At 39.8% G+C, this 20,429-nt stretch overlaps 1 protein-coding gene across 6 annotated transcripts in view; it reads right to left on the reverse strand.

Annotated features, from left to right (window-relative positions):
- The window catches only part of LOC118585330 (EGF-like and EMI domain-containing protein 1), a 739,880-nt gene that overhangs the window by 17,132 nt on the left and 702,319 nt on the right, over positions 1-20,429 (reverse strand). For all 6 annotated transcript variants that reach the window (XM_036189745.1, XM_036189742.1, XM_036189746.1 and 3 more), the window contains 3 exons: positions 16,849-16,977; positions 12,443-12,571; positions 9,596-9,721 (listed from right to left, as the gene is read on the reverse strand). In XM_036189745.1, coding sequence (XP_036045638.1) covers positions 9,596-9,721; positions 12,443-12,571; positions 16,849-16,977 — 384 coding nt within the window. The remainder of the gene's footprint in view (positions 1-9,595; positions 9,722-12,442; positions 12,572-16,848; positions 16,978-20,429) is intronic.

A 20,429-nucleotide genomic window follows, 5' to 3' on the forward strand; every position in this document is an offset into this window, starting at 1 on the left:
TGCTAGTTAAAAAAAAAAAAAAGGTTTCTGGGCTATGCACTGCTTTGATAGAACTGCTTCTGATAGTTGATGGTACACATGACTCCAGACCCAGAGCTGGTGGTAAACTATACCACCGCCTTGTTGGGAAGCTGTGGTGGGTGGAGCCAGCAGCCACAGCAACATTTCAGTCTTACAAAGATGGATATTACACAGAGAATCTGGTTTGTCTTGTCTTTGGGATTTTTAACTGCAGAAAAAGATTTGATCGTAAAAACTGTTGAGTTAAACAAATATGTAAATTTTAAAGGTACCTTGACTTCGAAATTTGGATATAAGGATATGTTGCTTTGGAAAAGAGTCTCTGCTTTTGTTTCCACAGAAAGCCAGAGGCTATGGATTTGTTCCAGATTAAGATATATCAGGTTTGATCAGCCAAGACCACCTGAAAGGTCTCCGATGATACCATCCAGAATGGTTTCAAGGCAACTGGCTCAGAGGTTCACCCTAATGGACTACTCTATAATCCTAAAATTTTCTTTGTATCCCCATAAGATACAGTGGCCCCCTCCAGCAGGAAATAGTAAGAGAAACTACGCCCACATTCCCAAAATTATCAAGCTAGCTTTGGAGATGGAATTGGCTCACTCCTTCTCTAAACCCAGACATATTGCTAAAAGAAATGGTTAAGAGATTCTTGTGTCCCAAATCAGAAGAGCCCTCTGGTGTGGGACAGAGAAAAACCAATATTTTTCTTTAAAGCAGGTTGATTATAAATGAGATTTCTTTCTAAAGAAGAAAGGGGGATATGATATAGATATAATAGGATGAAAGGGTAGATTAGGGAACTTACTTCTAAAGAGCAACAACTTGTTTAAAATGTTTTACATTGGTTTAGATTTTAGTCTATTTATACAAACTTAGTTAATTTTGTTATATTGTGTGTATATTTCTACTCTTGTTTAAGGTATTATGTTTATATAGCTCATTTAAAATTGTAATGGATAATTAAAAATAGATTAATAACTGGTCATCTATGATAATCATACTCATAGCCATGTTAGTTAAGTCTTCTAGGTATACACAGAGATATTTCAGATAGACAGGTACTCTTTAAACACTTCAAAGGTCTACAGAATATGGCATTTAAAATATTTTTAAAATTTAGACTTTCTGGACAGTGAGACATGTCTGCTCCTGGCAACACCGATTTACTTCAGAGAGGAAAATGGGCATTGAAGACACTTTATATCTTATCTTCACCTTGGCAAAAATAGCCATTTGGGCAAGAAACTGTTCTTGACTGGACTGCTTGATCAACTGGACATGCAGGACCCATAGAAAGGTGACCACTAAACTTTGTTTGACAAAATGGTCCTTCAGGTTCCTGCTTTGCAGAGGAAACTGCCAGACATTCTACAGGACACTGAGAGAAGTGACCAAGAGACTCTAGCCCTGTGGGCTGAAAACAGATGCCCCAACTTTACAAAGGAACATTAGGTGACTGTCCAGGCTGCCAGCTGTCTCTGTCTACTCTTGCAAGACTCCTGAAAAATGCTTACATCCTTCTCCCGGTTCTCAGGTAATATTATATCCTTCTGAGGTCTTTGATGTGGTTGAAGACTAGATAGTTATAATTTCCTCAGTTATGATACAAGATAAGTTAGATATAAAACCTTAGACTCACAAATATAAGATAGATAGGATATCTTCTTTAATATTGTAACTGTAATTCTTGCTAGATAATTGTTTTGTTATATGTAATTGTACTATGTAAAAGTTAAAACCTTCCTTAAAAAAAAAAAAGAGAGAAAAGGGGAAGTGCTGTGGATATCGCTCTATGTAAATAAAGTTCTGATTGGCCAGCGGCCAGGCAGGAAGTATAGGTGGGACAAGAGAGAAGAGAATTCTGGGAAGTAGAAGGCTGGGGAGAGACACCACCAGCAGCCGCCATGAAAAGCAACATGTAAAGGTACTGGTAAGCCACAAGCCATGTGGCAAAGTATAGATTAATAGAAATGGGTTAATTTAAGATAGAAGAAGTAGATAACAAGAAGCCTGCCATGGCCATACAGTTTCTAAACAATGTAAGTTTCTGTGTGTTTTCTTGGTTGGTTCTGAGTGACTGTGGGACTGGCGGGTAAGAGAGATTTGTCCTGACTGGGCCAGGCAGGAAAACTCTAACTACACTTTCCCTTTTCATCACAACATTTCTATTGATTTCCTGGGAACCTCACATCATACATCCTAATAACACCCACTTTCCAGGCCTTCCATATCCATACCCACCCTCATGACCTCCCCACACAACAAAATTTAAAAATTCCTTTTCCTCCCACACCCTGCCAGAAGCCACCAACTGTAAAGAGCTAAACTTCAGCATCTCCTCACACTTTATGAGAATCTTCTTTGATGGCTCCCCACCCAGGCTGTTACTATTTTGTTCCCTTTGGGAGGGAGTGGAGGGAGAGTCACATAAGCCTTCCATGTCACTCTCTCTCCACTGTGTGTCCACAGTTCAATATTTCTGCCAAAGTGTTTCCTTGCTCCTCACAGTCATCAGGAGCATCTTGGGCATCTACGTGGTTTCTAGTGAAAGCACAGACCACAAACAAGGCTCGCAGCTGCAGTAGAACCACAGATCCAGGATCCAGGCACGTCCCTCAGCGGCTGTGACATTACCATGGTCTCAGGCTGCAGCATAGACCATGGACATCCCAATGGTCTCAGAGGTTAACACAGGCTACCGATATCAACACAGACCTTGGCAGCAGTAGGAGGATGCCTTGTCTCTTAAAATAGGGTTTCTTTTGGGCCTGAAGATTGATGTTAGGGTAGATTGGCTGCCCAGCAAGCTCCAGGGATCTCCTTGTTTTGACCTACTGAGATTAGGCCTGTGGCACCATGTTTGATTATTTTACATTGGTTCAAGGGCTCAAAATAAATCTACATAATCTGTCTGTCTATCTGTCTATCTGTCTATCTATCTATCCTCTATCTATCATCCTCTCTATATACTTAAATCAATAGGTACTGCTGTGGAATACTCGCTTTGTACACCATAATGATTTGTCACTCGAATTGGCTTAATAAAATGCTAATTAGCGGATAGCCAGGCAAAAAGTATAGGTGGGACAGCCAAACCAAGAATTCAGGGAAGAAGGGTGGAGTCATAGAGACACCAGCCAGCCAGCCAGGAAGCAGGACATGTAGAAAATGAGGTAACAAGCCATGAGCCTTGTGACAAAGCATAGATAAGAAATCTGGGTTAATGTAAAAGTAAGAGAGCCAGGCAGTGGTGGTGCACGCCTTTAATCCCAACACTCTGGAGGCAGAGCCAGGCAGATCTCTGTGAGTTCAAGGCCAGCCTGGTTTACAGGCTGAGATCCAGGATAGGCACCAAAACTACACAGAGAAATGCTGTCTCAAAAACCAAAACAAAACAAACAAAACAAAAAAGTAAGAGTTAGATAGTAATAAGCCTGAGCTATTGGCTGATAATTTATCATTTTTACAAGCCTCACTGTGTTTATTTGGGAGCCGCTGGTGGAACAGAAACTTCTGTCTACAAACCAATATATGGTGTCCAAACATTTGACTGGAATTTCCACATAAAATCTGACAAAGCTTTAAAAAGGATTCTAGACACACAAATGTGGAGTCAAGCATGGCTTCTTGGTAGCTGAATTTTCTCAGGTGGGCTCCGTTTGCTGGCAGAGAGCAGAGGTGTGGCTCCTTTAAGAGATGGCTTCCTGGCTTGGTGTTAGCAACAAAAATGGGCAACTCTTTTAAGAGTCCCTACTACCAAACACTTATATGATGTTTATGAGCAGAAGGCAGCATGCTACTTGGTGGTAGTGTGGACCTATAAACTCCCAGAGTTGGGGCAGGTAAACATGGCTCCCAGAGCTGGTGGTAAACATACCTCTGCCATGAAACTGTACTCTCAGGGAACCAAGGGGGAGGATCAGCATCAGCATGCTATGATTTAAGGTACACAACAGTTTTTTTGCTCATGTAGACAGAAGAGGATTACAGATACACAGTAAAGGCAGATTCAGACAAAAAAACAAAAAACAAAAACAAAACAAAAAAAAAACTTTAAATAGGTTACAGTATGTGTAAAATATACATAGGCTTGGGGGAGAAAAGAAAAAGAATAGACAGTCATAAAAAAGAAAAATATAGTTTTAAAATAATAAAATAAAGTCCTTAAAAAGGGAGTAAAGTATTATAAGAGGAAAAAAGCCATATAAAGATGAGGAATATATAGATAGTATATCCTATATGTTATTATGTTGTCTTTGAATTTTTTGGCTACTAAAAGACACTGGATTGTGTAAAGTTCTAGATTAAACCAACCTATATATTTTTAAATATCTTGACTTCAAAATTTAAGTCAAAGGTATGTTGCTTTGGGGGAAAGGTTATGCTTTTATTTCCACCAGAAATGAGGGGCTGTGGACTCATTCCAGATGAAAGAAAATCAGGTTTGAACAAGAAAGATCCCCTGAAAGTCCTGGCTACAAACATAAAGAAATAAACCTAAAATAACTACAAGACATGTTATGTATATTTTACCTGCTCAAAAACATAACAAAAAGTCATCTCTAGCTGACTCAGTCTATACTTTTATTAATGCAGATATGTATGTTACCTTTAAAAGTTTATGTGTTTTCAGAGAAGGGAACCAGACACCAATGAACATGGATGGCCCATGTGATCCAGCATCTCAGAATGCCTCTGGTAAGCTCTCCTCAGAGTTCTATATCCAGAACAGCTTCAAGGTTCCTGGCTGAGATGAGCCAGCCTCACAGAATACTCCAGTCAGGACTTGACCATAATCCTAAATTTTCTTAGGATTCCCTAAAGATTACCAGTGCCCCCAGTCAGCAGGAAGTAGTCTAGAGAACTATACTCACATTCTCCCCAAATAGGTTATGAATGTGTATTTTAAGAGAGGGTTGGTTACAAGTTGTTATTGGTAATGGTCAGGAAAAAAGCTGAATAAAGGATATTAGATTCAGGGATCTCATTCTAAAAAGAAAAAAAAAAGGGATATGATAGAGAGATGATAGGATAAAAGGGTAGGCTATTGAATCTACTTTAACCCCCAAATAACTATTAATCTTAAATATGTTACATTGGTATGGATTTTCATATATTGATAACAAATTTAAAGATAATTTTGTTATACTATATGTCTATTTCTACTCTCATTTAGGATATTATGTTTATGCAGCTCATTTAAAATTATAATATATAATTAAGAAATATAGATTAATAATCATCTATAATAGAAAACTTATAGTTATGTTAATTTTTCAAGGTCAAACAGAGATATATTTCAGATAGGCAATCTTCAAATACTTCAAAGACCTACCAAATATGTCATTTAAAATGTTTTAAGAACTTAGACTTTTCTCAACTGTGAGACATGTCTGCTCCTGGCAGCACCAATCACTTCAAAGAGGATGATAGGCATCAAAGAAACTCCATGTGGAGTTTGTTTTCTTTATGGCAAAAGCTAGCCATGTGGGCAGAGAAACTGCCCTTGCCTCAGTTTCTGACAGTTACTGTCCAAACTGGACCAGCAGGACACAAGAAACGCAACTGCCAAACTTTGCCAAGACAAGGTGGGACAGTCCTTTAAAATTTCCTGCTTCACAGGGAAGTCTGTCAGAAATGCCAGGCCTGTAGGCCAGGGCTGGATGGCCCAACATTACAGAGGAACTTTTGGTGACTGTCCAGGCAGTAAGATGTCCCTGTCATTAGGTAACATTTCACCCTTCTGGGATCTTTGATGAAGTTGAAGACTAGTTAATTACAATTACAGTTTTCCTTAGTTATGATAAAAGGTAAATTAGGTACAAAACATTAGACTCACTAAGATAAGATAGATAATATTTTCTCTAATTTTCCAAACATAAATAGACTGGATATTGTAGCTGTAATTCTTACTTAATAACTGTTTTGTTGTATATAATTTTACTATGTTAAAGTTAAAATCTTTCTTTTTAATGAGACAAAAGGGAGAAATGCTGTAGAATATTCCCTTAATACACTGTAAAGATTTGTCACTCAAATTAGTTTAATGAAATGCTGATTGGCCAGTAGCCAGCTAAAAAGTATAGGTGAGGTAGCCAAACAGAGAATTGGGGGAGGAAGAAAGGTAGAGTCAAAAGGAAGAAAGACACCAGCCATCCACTGAGGAAGCAGGACATGTAGGAAAAAAAAAAAAAAACCAAACAAACCGAAGGTAACAAGTCACATGGCAAAGCACAGATAAGAAATATGGTTTAATTTAAATGTAAGAGTTAGGTAGTAACAAGTCTGAGCAATTGGCTGAGCATTTATAATTTATAATAAGTCTCTGAGTCAGTTAATTAGGAAGAAGCTGCTGGTTATTTGAGAGCATGTAGTTGGAAATGAAAAATTTCAACCAAGGTACAATTTACAATTGCATGTTTTTATTGTATAGTTTTCTGTTGCTATGAAAAAACACCATGACTTAAAGCAGCCTGTATAAAAAGGGTTTGTTTTGGCTTACAGTTCCAGAGGAATGAGTCCAGTTGAATGGAACAAAGGCATGTCAGCCAGCCTTGTACATTGTGGCAGGAGCAGAAAACTGAGATAGAAAATTGGAAGTAGAGCAAGACTCCTCCCTCCAGTGACATCCTTCCTTCAACAAGGCCAGTCCTTCTAAACCACTCCCTAACAGTGCCACCACCTGGGAACCAAGTACCAATATACTAGAGCCTATGGGGACAATTCTCATTTAAATCATCACAGTGTATCAACCATGACACTTGAAGTATGTAATTAAAACCTGCCCTAGTTGTCTCATCTTGACAATAGCACATAGCAACTACCCTCTTTATGTTGCTCAAAAATGGTGTCTATCATCCATCAGTGTATTTACCTACTATGTGGGGGACATCCTGAAAATTATTCTTTACATCTACCTGTAAGCATGTGCCCTATAACTAGCATTCCCTAATTCTTCTTCCATTATAGCTACAACTACCTCAGTCCCTAATAACCATTGTATTTTCTACCTTTGTGAAACCATGGTTTTAGATTCACTTATGAGTCACATTTTGTATCATTTCTTTTTTCTGTACCTTACAGCAAAGCAAGTGTGTGTCATCACTGTGAAATGGAGTCTTATAATCTAGGGAGTGTTTAGAAAGTGCATGGAGAGTTTCATAACATGGAAATGTCTTTGTTAAACTGGCTCTCCAGTATTGATTGTGATGTATTCAAGATAATTCTATTTTTCTCTTTTCTCCCAATTTTAGTTGGATAAATCTTATTCTTATATTTTCAATTACAATATTTGCAATTCTAGAGTTTTCAATTAAACACTTAAGATATTTTAGTTGTCATGTTTAAACCACATATGTTGATAGAGTTTGGTGCCTTCTACCTTGTAAACGTCAGTGAAAGAAGACCAGTAGATTTGCATTCTTTTCCTTTGTTCTTTCAATTTGCGGATCATTAACATTTGATAAAACCTCTATAATGCTATAATTTATAACATCTCTCTGTGTCATGTAGCCATAACGCCTATGGTTGTTTTAAGCTTGACACAAACTAAAGAGAATGTAGTGTTATCAATTATCCTGTTACTACAGTTTTTCATTATTTTATTGGTCAGATTCATCTTTTATTTTTTCCTTTAAAAATAGAAAATATCATTTTCCAGCAATATTTTATTTTAAAAGGTAGCTGTTGGCTGGGCAGTGGTGGCGCATGCCTTTAATCCCAGCACTTGGAAGGTAGAGGCAGGTGGATCTCTGTGAGTTCCAGGAAAGGTGCAAATCTACACAGAGAAAACCTGTTTCAAAAAAAAAGAAAAAAAAAAGTAACTGTTGATTTACCACCATGCTAGATTTGAAAAACAACTTAACTGTGAATAAAATCCTGGGATCACATTTTCTCCCCGAGATATGAATATACATTGATTAATCATATGCTAGCATTGAGCACTGTTATGAGGCACAAAACTGGTAGTCACACTAACAGTGGCTTCAGAGTTCCTTCTTATTCTTAGCAGAGTTCCAAGGATGGAAGGTTTTAGACAATCTTCTTTTATTTCTGAGTAATATATTTGAACATTCTTTTCTCTCCCATCTGTTACAAATCTCCCTCCACTATTCCATGCTGCTCTTTTGTTCTCCGCACTTCCGTCACACACTCCATGCCTTTGCTGGAGCCCCCAGAGCCCATCTTCCCATGCCCTGCTGTTAATGTGGCCTCATCTGCATGGTGTGGGCTCTAAATTTCATTTGCATTGTTTTCTGAGCTCTTCAGTTTAGTGTCCATTCTCTTGTGTTGTTCTGTAACTTGTTCTATGAACCCTTGCATCTCTGCCTTACCATCACATTCCATAGGAAACCCTCTTTCATCGAGCTCTTTGAACACTGGGAGAAAATCTGGCTAATAGTTTCCTGCATACTAAAGTAAAACCTTCAAGATCTAGTTTCGTGTGTTTTGCTTTTAAGTTTCATCTTCTAGTTCCTTCTTACAGAATCAACACAAACAAACAGAGCTGCAATCACTTTTCTTATTTCTAAAGTGGGGGATATGTTTCATTGACTAGCTTTACTCACCAGACATTTTCTTAAGGGGTAGTTGGCTTTAGGGCTGAAAAACTAGTACCAACAATTTGAAGGGTTTCTTGATCTATAATGAAGCTCATGTGTACAAGTTGAGGGAGATGCATATGTGGGTACATACGTATTTGTGTATGTATGTATGTATACATGTATATATTTGTGTTGTGTGTGTGTGTTTCTGTGGTATTTGTGTTCCCATGCATACATATTGTATATGTTCACATTATATATGTTTGTATGTGTGTTTATATATGTATTTGTGTTTACACATACATAATTGTGTGACTTTTTAGCTATCATCTATAGATTCCAGTCTGTACAAAGCCATACATACACTATATTTGTTTAATTTCATGTCCTTTCTGTAGCATGTGATGCCTGGGGAGATTAAGGATGCTCCCACAGCGTGCCTGTTACACAGCCCTTACCAACACATAACTGTTCTCTTCTCCCTCTTTATACAGCAAGGGGGCATGCCAGCTCAGATGTCACAGCTAAAGCCATGGCTGGCACTCTCGCTGCACTTCCTTGCCTTGATGATTTGATAGTTCTTCTGTGCTTATAATTTTAATTACAATAATAATCAATGTTAAGACTTCAGAGAAGCAAGTCTTTAGTTTTCAACAAAGACTGTATTTTCACGTTTATCTCCTATTTTTCTCACAGGGGGCCTCTGCAGGTTGAAGAGTATGTCAGATTCGTTCATCTTGTAATTTAACTTCTCTAATACATTTTAGAAGTTTTCCAGGAATGGCCACTGTTGCCTAAATTGCTCCTACTAGCCAAGAGTATGCATTAATAATTTTCATTTTTATACCAATTTCTGTGTCTTTCCAAGAGACCATTGCCCCAACAGTGCAACAGGCAAACATGCTGCCATGGGATTAAAGGAAGCATGGTAAATCATGCCACAGTCCTGGCACCAGAGTTGTGGTCATAGTCCAGTGTGTTTATTGCTTAAAGAGTTAAAGTGAATCTTTAGCAGCCATTGTTACCTTGCTGACACCTTGATCCCATCAGGCCAGGTGGACAATGACACCTTCCTGTCACTGAGTCACACTTTCCTGAGCCACAGGAACACCGCTGGGCACAATCCTGCCCATAATTATCTCCAGGACAAGCTAGACCAAAGAGCAAAATAAAGGCAGAAGAAGCTTAGTTTGCTTATGGAACATCAGTCACTCAAGACTTCTAGACACTTGTCAATAAATGGCCCTTTCTCCAAATCCCGTATTTTGCTGACTTTCCTACAGTTTGATTTTCAACCTAAAAGGTTACTTCAAAATAAGTAACCAAGTAGGAAGTCCCAAGCTGTTGCTCTCTCAGAGCAGTTTCAGCTAGAATGTAGAATATATTATATTAGCCTGTACCTAGTTTCAAAAAACAAGTCTTGTAGGTTTCACTTACAAATTAAAAACAATAGCTATCAGGATGGAAAGATGGTTTAGTGGTTAAAAGCACTGTCTGCTCCTACAGAGGACCCAGGTTCAATTCCCAGAATCTACACAGCAGCTTACAACTGTCTACAACTCTAGTTCCAGGGGATCTGGCACCCTCACACAGATATTTAGACAAAACACCAATGCACATAAAATAAATTATTAAACAAAACAAAACAAAAACTCAACAGTTTCCAGTCTTATTTTACATGTACACACACCACAAACACATACACACATGTGCTCTGAGTGTATGTGTGTAAGAAAAAGAGACTGTGTATATATATGTATGTGTGTGTATTTGCTTGCCTGTGTGTATGAGTATGTGTGCATATATGTGCTTATGTATGTATATTGTTGTGTGTACATGTGTGTGTGGGGGTGTAGTTGTACTTTTAGGACATATATGATGTTTTTGCAAACATTGAATATTTTCTCTCTTAAAGTCCTTTCTGAAATCTTATTTTATACTCCTAACCTCAATATAAAATCCATAATACTCACATTTTGAAATATTTATCTGTGCCTTTGAATTTACAGATCTATTTTGCATTGTTCCAAAATTTAACTGAGATGATTACTGAAAACAGATAACACACAAAATAACAGAAACATCTGTAAGAACCAACTGAGGTGGCTACGTGGTAACAATGTGAAGATAACCTTGGCCTTGGCAGAGGCAGGCTGCACATTTGGCTCTAACCTACCAATCTGTCAAGGCAAGGAATGTTGCCCCTACAAGATCACAGCTTTCTCAAGGCAATGTGTTCCCAGTGTTCAGGAGCCACAGCCTTTGAACACACTCTTGCATGGGACATCTCTTTGAAGAACACACATAAAGGAGCCAGCTGGAATCTTCCTCAGGAAGTGTTTATGGGATGGCTTTCATGTAAAGATCACTTGGCAGTTGAGGACACAGAGGCACTATCCAGTAGGTGTCTGTCACCAGCTATTTGGATTTGAGACTTTATCCTGTTAAATTTTTATGCTCAGTACAGTGGGGTGTTGTCATGGGACAATTAACAGAGAACATGTCCTTATGTAAGTGAGAGGCAGCAGCCACCTGCCTGGGAAGCACAAGCAAGGAATGTCTCTTCAGCGTACACCAGCTTAATGACCTGAATAAGCACAAACTTTGATCCTCTTCTAGTAAGATCTTATATGAAAGTTGTATGTGTGCACATGCACACACGTGCATGCATGTGAATGTGTTTCTATGCATATGTGGGTATCTGTATATGTGTTTATGCTTTTGTGTGTGTATTTTTGTGTGCATGTGTATAGTATGTGTGTATATATGTATCTATATGTGTGTATGTTTATGTGTAGGTGGGTATATATGTGCATTTGTATATGTATGTATATGTGCAAGTGCACATGCATGCACACACATGAATGAAAGAGTTATTGTAGTTCATCTACTTTTAACTTAAAACAATATTAATGGTTTTTCTCTCTTCTAGTTGTGAAGTTAATGATCAGTGGAGATAGTATGATCTTAATGAATGACTCAAAAGTGAATAACCGAATCTCATGTCCCTTGCCTTAAAAAACAGATTTTGTTAGCCCAGCTTCCCACCTCCTTCTCTCAGTCTGTTCTCTGTACTGCCTCCTCTGTCTTCTGAAGAGATCATCTGTGGCCCTGCGTTCAGACACTAGGGTTTGATGTGACTACAAAATCATCACCACCTGGGCCAGATGCACCAGAGGGCATGCATTCACTAGTTATTTGGTGAAAGTAGAAACTGCCTAGTTATTCAGAAATGGCAGGTTTGACAATGTATGAGATGCATTTTCTAGGCACAAGCATTTGTATTTTAAAGGAATCTTCAACTTTCTAACCCTTACACTTGATGTTGATAAGTTTTACAACATACAGTAAAGGTATTTGGGCTTATGACACTATTTCCCTTTTGATGAATAGAGAAATTACTTATTGTTGAGACATAAAATTGCTGAGTAGAGATAAAATTCTGGACTTTTGGACAAGGTTGACATTATGAATACAAAAATCTGCATGCTGACCTTGCCTAACACATTTTTCCAGTCCTGGTTTGAGTCTGGTATTTCTAAGTAGAAGGGTTTATGGCAGAAAGATTTCTTTAGCTAATTTGGATTACTTCAACTCTCAGCTCAAATCTGATGTTAATAGTCGTCAACCTAGCATTTAGATCAGCTTGTATTTACTGTCATTATAATAAATCCCCAAGTAAAACATTACGCCACCGTTCACTGTTACAGCCATAGTCCTTAGGAACTGTGCTTTGGTACTGTGCTACCCACTTTGGACACTGGAATAGTTATCCTGTCTTCCCCATAAGTACAGGGTGAGGTTGTAGAATTGCCACATGTCCATAAACCACACAAGGACTCTGACTGAAAATCCAGGCAGAACTAACTTACTTTGACTGCAGTCCGCCCCGATGAAGCCAGGAGGACAGCTGCAGGTACCACGCATGCTCTCACACTGACCTCCGTTCAGGCACTTACATGTTTCTTGGCAATTTGGACCATAAGTGTCTTTTGGGCACCCTGTCACAGGAGAGCAAAATTCATGTGTTGTTGTAACTTGAAGCACTCAGGTGTTCAAACTCATGCCCATACCTTTCTTAGCTCAATAGTTCAATTATTCATCATTGGTGATTTTAGTTGCATCAAGCTACCGATTCAAACATGGCGATAGATAGGAAGACACAGAGATTCCTATTCTCTCTCTCTGTCTCTCCATCTCTGTCTCTCTGTCTCTGTCTGTTTCTCTCTGTTTCTTTCTGTCTTTCTCTCCATCTCTGTCTGTCTCTGTCTCTGTCTCTCTCCATACTTCAGGTCCCGTTGAAGACCTTCAGAACCATGATGGACTGCCCTTCTGGAAGTGTAAGTTAAAATAAATCCTTTCCTGTGCGAAGTTGCTTTTTGTCAGGATGTTCTGTCACAATAAGAGAAAAAGAATTAATGTAGGTCTCCCATGATGACACCATGTAAGACATTGGTTGAGGGGAGGGAGGGAGAGGACGCATTTTACAACCTTTGCTTGAATTCTGTCTCCAAACCCACAGTTGTTCCTTGGAGACTCAGATTACCTTCCAGCTTAAGTATGGTGCAAACAAAGTGAGCACTGAAGCACTGTTCACAGGGAAGGCTGCTGTTCTGTGAGAGCTGCTCCTCCCCGCGCTAGCTCCTCCCCGCGCTAGCTCCTCCCCGCGCTAGCTCCTCCCCGCGCTAGCTCCTCCCCGCGCTAGCTCCTCCCCGCGCTAGCTCCTCCCCGCGCTAGCTCCTCCCCGCGCTAGCTCCTCCCCGCGCTAGCTCCTCCCCGCGCTAGCTCCTCCCCGCGCTAGCTCCTCCCCGCGCTAGCTCCTCCCCGCGCTAGCTCCTCCCCGCGCTAGCTCCTCCCCGCGCTAGCTCCTCCCCGCGCTAGCTCCTCCCCGCGCTAGCTCCTCCCCGCGCTAGCTCCTCCCCGCGCTAGCTCCTCCCCGCGCTAGCTCCTCCCCGCGCTAGCTCCTCCCCGCGCTAGCTCCTCCCCGCGCTAGCTCCTCCCCGCGCTAGCTCCTCCCCGCGCTAGCTCCTCCCCGCGCTAGCTCCTCCCCGCGCTAGCTCCTCCCCGCGCTAGCTCCTCCCCGCGCTAGCTCCTCCCCGCGCTAGCTCCTCCCCGCGCTAGCTCCTCCCCGCTCCTTCCAGAACAGCACTCCCAGCATTCTCAGCAGTTCCCATACTTGTGAGGTCCCTCCTCTTCTAAAATGTGTTAGAGAATGGTAAACCTAAAGTTAGCGCTGCAATAAGATCCATGCTTCCTATGAAGACTGGAGGCAAACAAAGAAGGAAACTGAGGATATACAGAGAACCAGTGTGGGCAGGTGGGCCTCTCGGGCATGCTGCTTCCTAAGAGGAGATTAAAGTGGAATAGCAGATGTTCTAGAAACCATAACTGGGGAAGTGGACCATGGTGTGGATATCTGTGCAAGCAAGGAAAAGAGCGTCACTTTATAAAAAGAGACTTTTAAAAAATAAAAATGTATGTAAAACTGTGGCTATAATTCTGAGTATAAAGAAACACCACATCAGGCGAACTGGAAGAATGGCCTAGTGTGAGTAACGAAGTTAAGTAACTAAGAGATACAAAGTGCAGATTTTAAGATTCTTTTCCTGTGAGTTGAAGCTACAGGACAGCCATTTCCACCCGGAGACACTCGTCAAAGCAGCTATCTTACCATTGGCTTGTGCTGACTAAAATCACTATTGCTTCCTTTGTCATATATAGAAAAACATTATTTTATCCTTCAACTTTATTATCCTTCTTAAACCAGTACACTACATCCAATGAGACTAACCTGCTAAAGAATGTCATCTATAAAAAGACAATATATGCATAAATCTATGGGTTACAGACTCATTAAATTTATATCCCGAGTATGATGTATGGTTTATAGATGTTGTGGTCATCTTTTTTCCAAGAATTTATTATTTTGTGGACAATTCCACTTTCTCATTAACTTCTGTGGCACATGCAAGTTAGATTTCTTGATTCGTGATCACATCTTAGAGGTTCACTAAACTTAACAAGACACACTACAGATATAATGATTTTACTAAGTTTTCATAATAAAGTCAAGTCTCCCTCCCCTCCCTGCCCCCCATTTCCTAATGTTCTGTTTTTATCATAGCGTCACCTTCGCTACATCTCTTACAGTTATTCTTTCTGGAAATGTCTCCCAAGCAAGGAATGTTGGGTTATTTTCCATTATAAAATGACCATTTCCCCCATCCACAAATAATCTTCCCCTCTTTGATGCTAATAAAAAAACAAAACTCAATTTGGAATTTATTGTTCTCATTTGTTTAAATATTGAAGGCTCCGTGGCAGGCCCCTCTGCTACTGCACATTGTGATCATGTGAATGGCATTTCACTTAGACAAACAAGGCTGCTACAGTATCTTGAGGCACATAGTTCCCAAGTAAATGAATAGCATTAATCTGTTTTCTCCAGTCCGTTTGCCTAGTATTTGAAAAGGTTACACATATATGGGCAAGGCATTGTGACACAATTTGGCTTTATTCTGAAAAAGGAGAAAGTAAAATCTCCTCACAATGAATGTTTATGGCCATAGGCAATGTCATCAATGACAAGCTTCTATGAATGCCTTCATATCCTCCTGATCTGGGAAAGCTGTTCTTACTACATTTCCCAAAGCATCTATTTGGAGCATGGAGGACCTTTCACAAAACTGACTAGTTACTGAGAACTCAGATGAGGGTGATTCTAAATGTAGGCAGAGGAGTGTAAGGTTTCCAAGGTCTACAATAGCGTAAGACCTCTCGTTGGTCATGAAACTCATAGGATCATGAGTCCACATCCTCTGGCATTCACTGCTCTTTTCCTATGTGAGAGCCACACACTCAGGCTGAGCGTCCTCATCTCTCAAGTTAGGAAAAAGCTGTGAGATGTTCAGTGTGAGTTTGTCTGCTTCCTCTGACCTCTGCTGAAAGAAAAGTTTAATTCTCTTCTCTGAACTTGAGAGCATGAAAGCCCAGTTGTTCTTGGCTGCGGAAGCTTTGCTTTAGAGCCAGCTACACCTTTTATGGTTATTTTCTTGAATCTTTCTTCATAGTCTTGTAATTACAGTGGATGCTGCCAAGGAACCATATCCAACCACGTGTTGCTTGGAGCTAAGCCCACTTGACAGTCAGGGAGCTGCTCCTGGCTCAGCCAGGTTTACTTTAACAAGGTGAGGCTACTTCCCTTAACCCAAGGTAGCTCAACTTTGGAAATGAAAATATAACCAAGTTGTATGTAACCTGATATTATTTCTTAATATAAAATATCTTCGCGACCAAGAAGGAAGTTCTTCTGATATATATGACAATACCTTTTTAGGACAAGATGCCTGGAATCGACCATAGTCACAAACTAAGAGAAATTTTATATTTTAGTCATTTGTTTTCAACTGGAATGACTATACTATTTACGGATCTTAAAAGTGTTAATTGAAACAATTTTCATATATGTTTAATTGTGGCTGTAGTTGCCAATGTTTAAGATGTATTAATGATATTTGGAATATATTGTCTATAGCTTTTAGAAGATTAGTGTGATCAGGAGTCCATGTATTTAGGACAAATGACTGAAAAGACTGGAGGAAAGAATAGCCGTGGTCAGCTTGGGGAAACGAAGCTGAGGGCAAATCATTTTATTCTTACACCTATAAAATGTGCATTATAAATAGCTACAGGCTTAAAAATTAAATAGTTGATTGAACATTTTCATACGCTCCTTGGGACTTTTTTAGTGTGTTCTTTCTTCAATAACCATTTTTGACACTAAATTGTTCCAGCAAATTAGTGTAAGGTTCTGAGTTTAGGGATGGAGCTGTCTCATCACAGGGCCGGGAGCAGCTGGCGTTTTGTCACCTAAGCAAGCCATTGCTTTTGTCACAGAATAACAATACATTTAGGGTTTGTTTCAGAGCAGGTATGGGATCAGCTTACATTTTGATCATTCAAAATATGTTGTCTGTTGTTTTCTGCTGATTTATAGTGATAAGCACATAATTTTCTATATTTTTCGTCTATCTTGTTTCATATATACTTGTGAAGAGTTTGGGGAAATTTTTGAACAGAAAAGACCAAAAGAAGATGTAGAAGGGGGGTGCAGAGAAGGACTAGAAGATAATGCTTTCCAGTATTCAAGTCAAACATCCCACAGAATTGGTTATGGAGTTGAAGCCTCCATTCCCTTCTGCTCTCTGCTCTGAACAACAGTCCAACCTATCGGTATCTCCTCAGTAAGTCACACTTCTGTACAGAGGACCATACTTACGGAGCTGACAGTGGTTTCCATGGTAGCCAGGCAGACAGGAACATCTTCCAGTGACTGGATGACAGTCCTCAGTTGCTGAACACTGACATACCTGGTTACAGTCTTTCCCATATGTGCCTGGCGGGCAGACTGAGAGGAAGAGGGAACGTCAACCCAAATGAATTGAATTTGTCTGTGTAAATATGGTCCGAAAGGTGAAAGCAGGGCCAACTTATTAAACAAGACCATTACCTACAGAAGTGCACAGCCCTTCGGGATTTAGGTTTCATTAAATTTGCTTGGGGATTACTTCACTGTTTAATTTTGTTTTGTTCAGTCAATTTGTGATTGACTGTCAAGGGTTGGCTGCAATTTTCTTGTCATGGAAAAAAATCATAGTGTGATGTCAGGGAAAATCAGCTAAAATAATAGTATAATTCATATGGGACCTTGTATCTGGATAAAGATATTATTTCTGGGGTAGCTGTTTTAAAGTCTCCAGGTGGTTTCTCCCTGCACATTAGCAGGTGCTGTATTTGTGTCACTGGTCAGCCCCTCAGCTGTGTTCTGCTGTTTCTTTATGTAGTCTCAACAGAGAAATCCCTCCATCCAACATTTAAATCACATCAAGGCTTTTTTTTTTTTTGTAAAAAGGAACAAAGGATATGGGTATTTTCAGCACAGAACATGGAATCAAGTAGACAGTTTGGGTTTCATGGTTACGGACACATTGGCAATTCAAACATGTTCAGTGGGAGAAAAAGCGGGCAAGTTGGTCATTAGGTCCTTTAGACCTAAGACAGACTAGCAATGTGTCCACCAACATTTAACAGATGTGCTGTGGGCATAGACACTCTTTGATTTAGAAATACCAATTGCTCAAATATCTGTTCATGGAGCATTCATCCTGATTCTGTCAGGTACTCAAAAAGACACAATTGGCTTAACTGTCAGCAAAGCTTATTGACTTGGCTGATTAATGTCTAAGGAGAAGAGCCAATCACAGCTGGGGGGGGAATGTAGGCGACCTTCTTGCTTTTCCACCTCATTGTCAGTAAACTGGGAGCATTCTTCCTACCACACTGTGACATGATATGAACTCCTTAAGGGAAGGAATCTACACAGAAGGCTGACAATCAACTAACGAAATAATTTGTCTTCATTAGAGTCTTACAAAAGTTTTATAAAGTCAAAGTTGAATTGATTACACATTCTTCCTAGCTTTTGTAGTCGGTACTTGTTGTGACAGTTCCATGGTGATAAAGTTTGGTCTTCACATAGAAAACATGCCCAGAGCACCCTGTGATTAGCCACACGGAGAGGTGCAGAGGGTGATTCTGAACATAATAGGACCTGAGTAATACATTACAGCAGCTCAACTTATTTGCCTATTTTCCATTTTGAGGCGTGGAGCCTAATGGCACAGAGAAATCTGAGCTGGTGTGATTTGAATGAGCCATCAAAAATTATACTGTGTGAAAGTGCCTGGTAACTGTGCAGTCTAGGGAGACTGAGCATGGGGACCAAGGGAGTAGTAGATCACTGTCTCTGTGCTACCTGAGGCCCTAAGAACTTACTGTACAGAAAGGTCTAAAACCGAATTTCCTTTCTTGGGAAAGAGGAGTAGCATCTATAGATTGTCAGGAGGAGGAATCCACGTGCAGGGAGCACTAATTGGCTTAGTGGGCTATTAAGAAGGAGGAGGAGTCTGAGAGGAAGGAGGGAGGAGAGGAAAGGAATAAGGAATAATGAACTTGGGAGAGGGACTTATTGGAGAGATATGGGGATAAATGGATGCAGTAAATGGGGGGTGGATATATTCAAATGAAATTCTCAACAATAAAAATATTTGTAAAGTCTTTGAGTTTAAACCAATTTAAATAAAAGTAATATGTATGTGCAAACTATGTAGAACAATATAGCATAGCCACTGGGGGAAATTATCTACTATTTAAAGACCATTTATACATATTTCTGCTACTCATGAAAATTAGTTTTTAAAAACAAGTATTGAGGGATTGAGAGATAGGTGAGTAGGTAAAGGTGCTCTCTGTGAAATCATGGGGACCTGACCCCCAGGACCCAAATGTAAACACTTCCAGGAATGTTAAATGCACAGCTATAATACCAGTGCTGGGTAAGAAGATAAAACTTGATCCTGAGGGTTGTCACCAGCCCACATAGTCTTCTTGGTGAGTACCAGGCCAGTGAGGGCCCCTTTTTTAATGAGTCAAGGTGGACTGTGATTAAGAAATGACATCCAAGGTGACCTCTGATCTCTTCACACATGTATACACATATGTGCATGCACCCACACACATGTTCATCCACATGCACACATACACACAAAACATTGAAATGGACTTAAACACATAAATGGAGCTCAACCATATCTCATGCATTTTCTTCTTTGGAGGCTTAAGGAAACTATGCAAAAGCGTTATTCATTCTACATCCTAGGGGAAGCCTAAGATAGCATTAGCTTTGACTATGAAAACCAGAGAAATCAAAATAATGAAAGTTATAAATGCCTTGTTCAAGAAAATCTTAATTTCTTAGTGGTCTTATGATCAGTTCTCAAGTAATAAAATTAAAATAGAAATAAGGAAAAAGCAAGGAGTCCCAAATGCTACACAAAAAGAGTGTTTTAGAGGCAGTACAACACTTTTTCTGTTACCCATTCACCACACTACATCTTTTATCAGTTATCCCTCAGAAAGAGAAGTGGTGGCTATACCCAAGACCTCAGAAGGTCTTGTGTTAATGCAAAGCCTGGCAGGCTCACTTTCTCTGCAAGCAAAGGTGGAAAACACAGAGGTGAGCACACCTGTTGCCTTTCTCCTGCTTCTAAATGAACTGCACTAGGTCTCAGTATCAGCTCACCACAGGAGACATGCATAACTCTGAGGATTATTAACCCACAAAGAAGCCGCTTGTGAATACCACTAGTTACCAGGTTCACAAGAGTGTGCAAAATCAGATTTGTGTACTCATCAAGCTAACAATGGTGAGAAAATAAACATGATCACATAACCATTCAAACAAATACCAAATGTCAGCTGTTGAGAAAGTGCAGGTGTGATAAGCTGAGTAGCATTAGGACCCTATTAGAACTGGCAGGTGTGGGATGGGAGTGCATGCTCCAGATGTTCTTTGTGAAGAGGGCACTGTCCAACTGAGCTGTTAAAACATCAGAGACAGTGTATGTAGATCAAGGGAAGGAGGGCAGAGAAAAGTATGGAGAATAGTTTTCTTTAGGGGATCTGGTGGGGGATATGAGTGGCTGAGAGAATTCTTAAAGAGTATGACCCATGGCTATTACAACAAAGTTCCATTTATGAATTATTGCTTCAAGCGGACACAGATTTATTATCACATCATTATGTCAGCCAGAAGGCAAAAGTCAAAATGTTTTTTCTTGAAGCTAGAGGAGAGATGGGTTTAATTGACTCATAGTTTCTAGAAGCTACTTATAATCCTTGACTTCTGGTTCATGTCCTCAACAAACAGCTTAGCTTCTTGAGTCTCTGATCTTATAATAATTTTATGATTTCATTAAGTCCACTCAGGTAATTCAAAACTTGAGATGCTCAACCTCCTGA

The sequence above is a fragment of the Onychomys torridus genome, chromosome 6, assembly GCF_903995425.1.
Source record: "Onychomys torridus chromosome 6, mOncTor1.1, whole genome shotgun sequence".
NCBI lineage: Eukaryota > Metazoa > Chordata > Mammalia > Rodentia > Cricetidae > Onychomys > Onychomys torridus.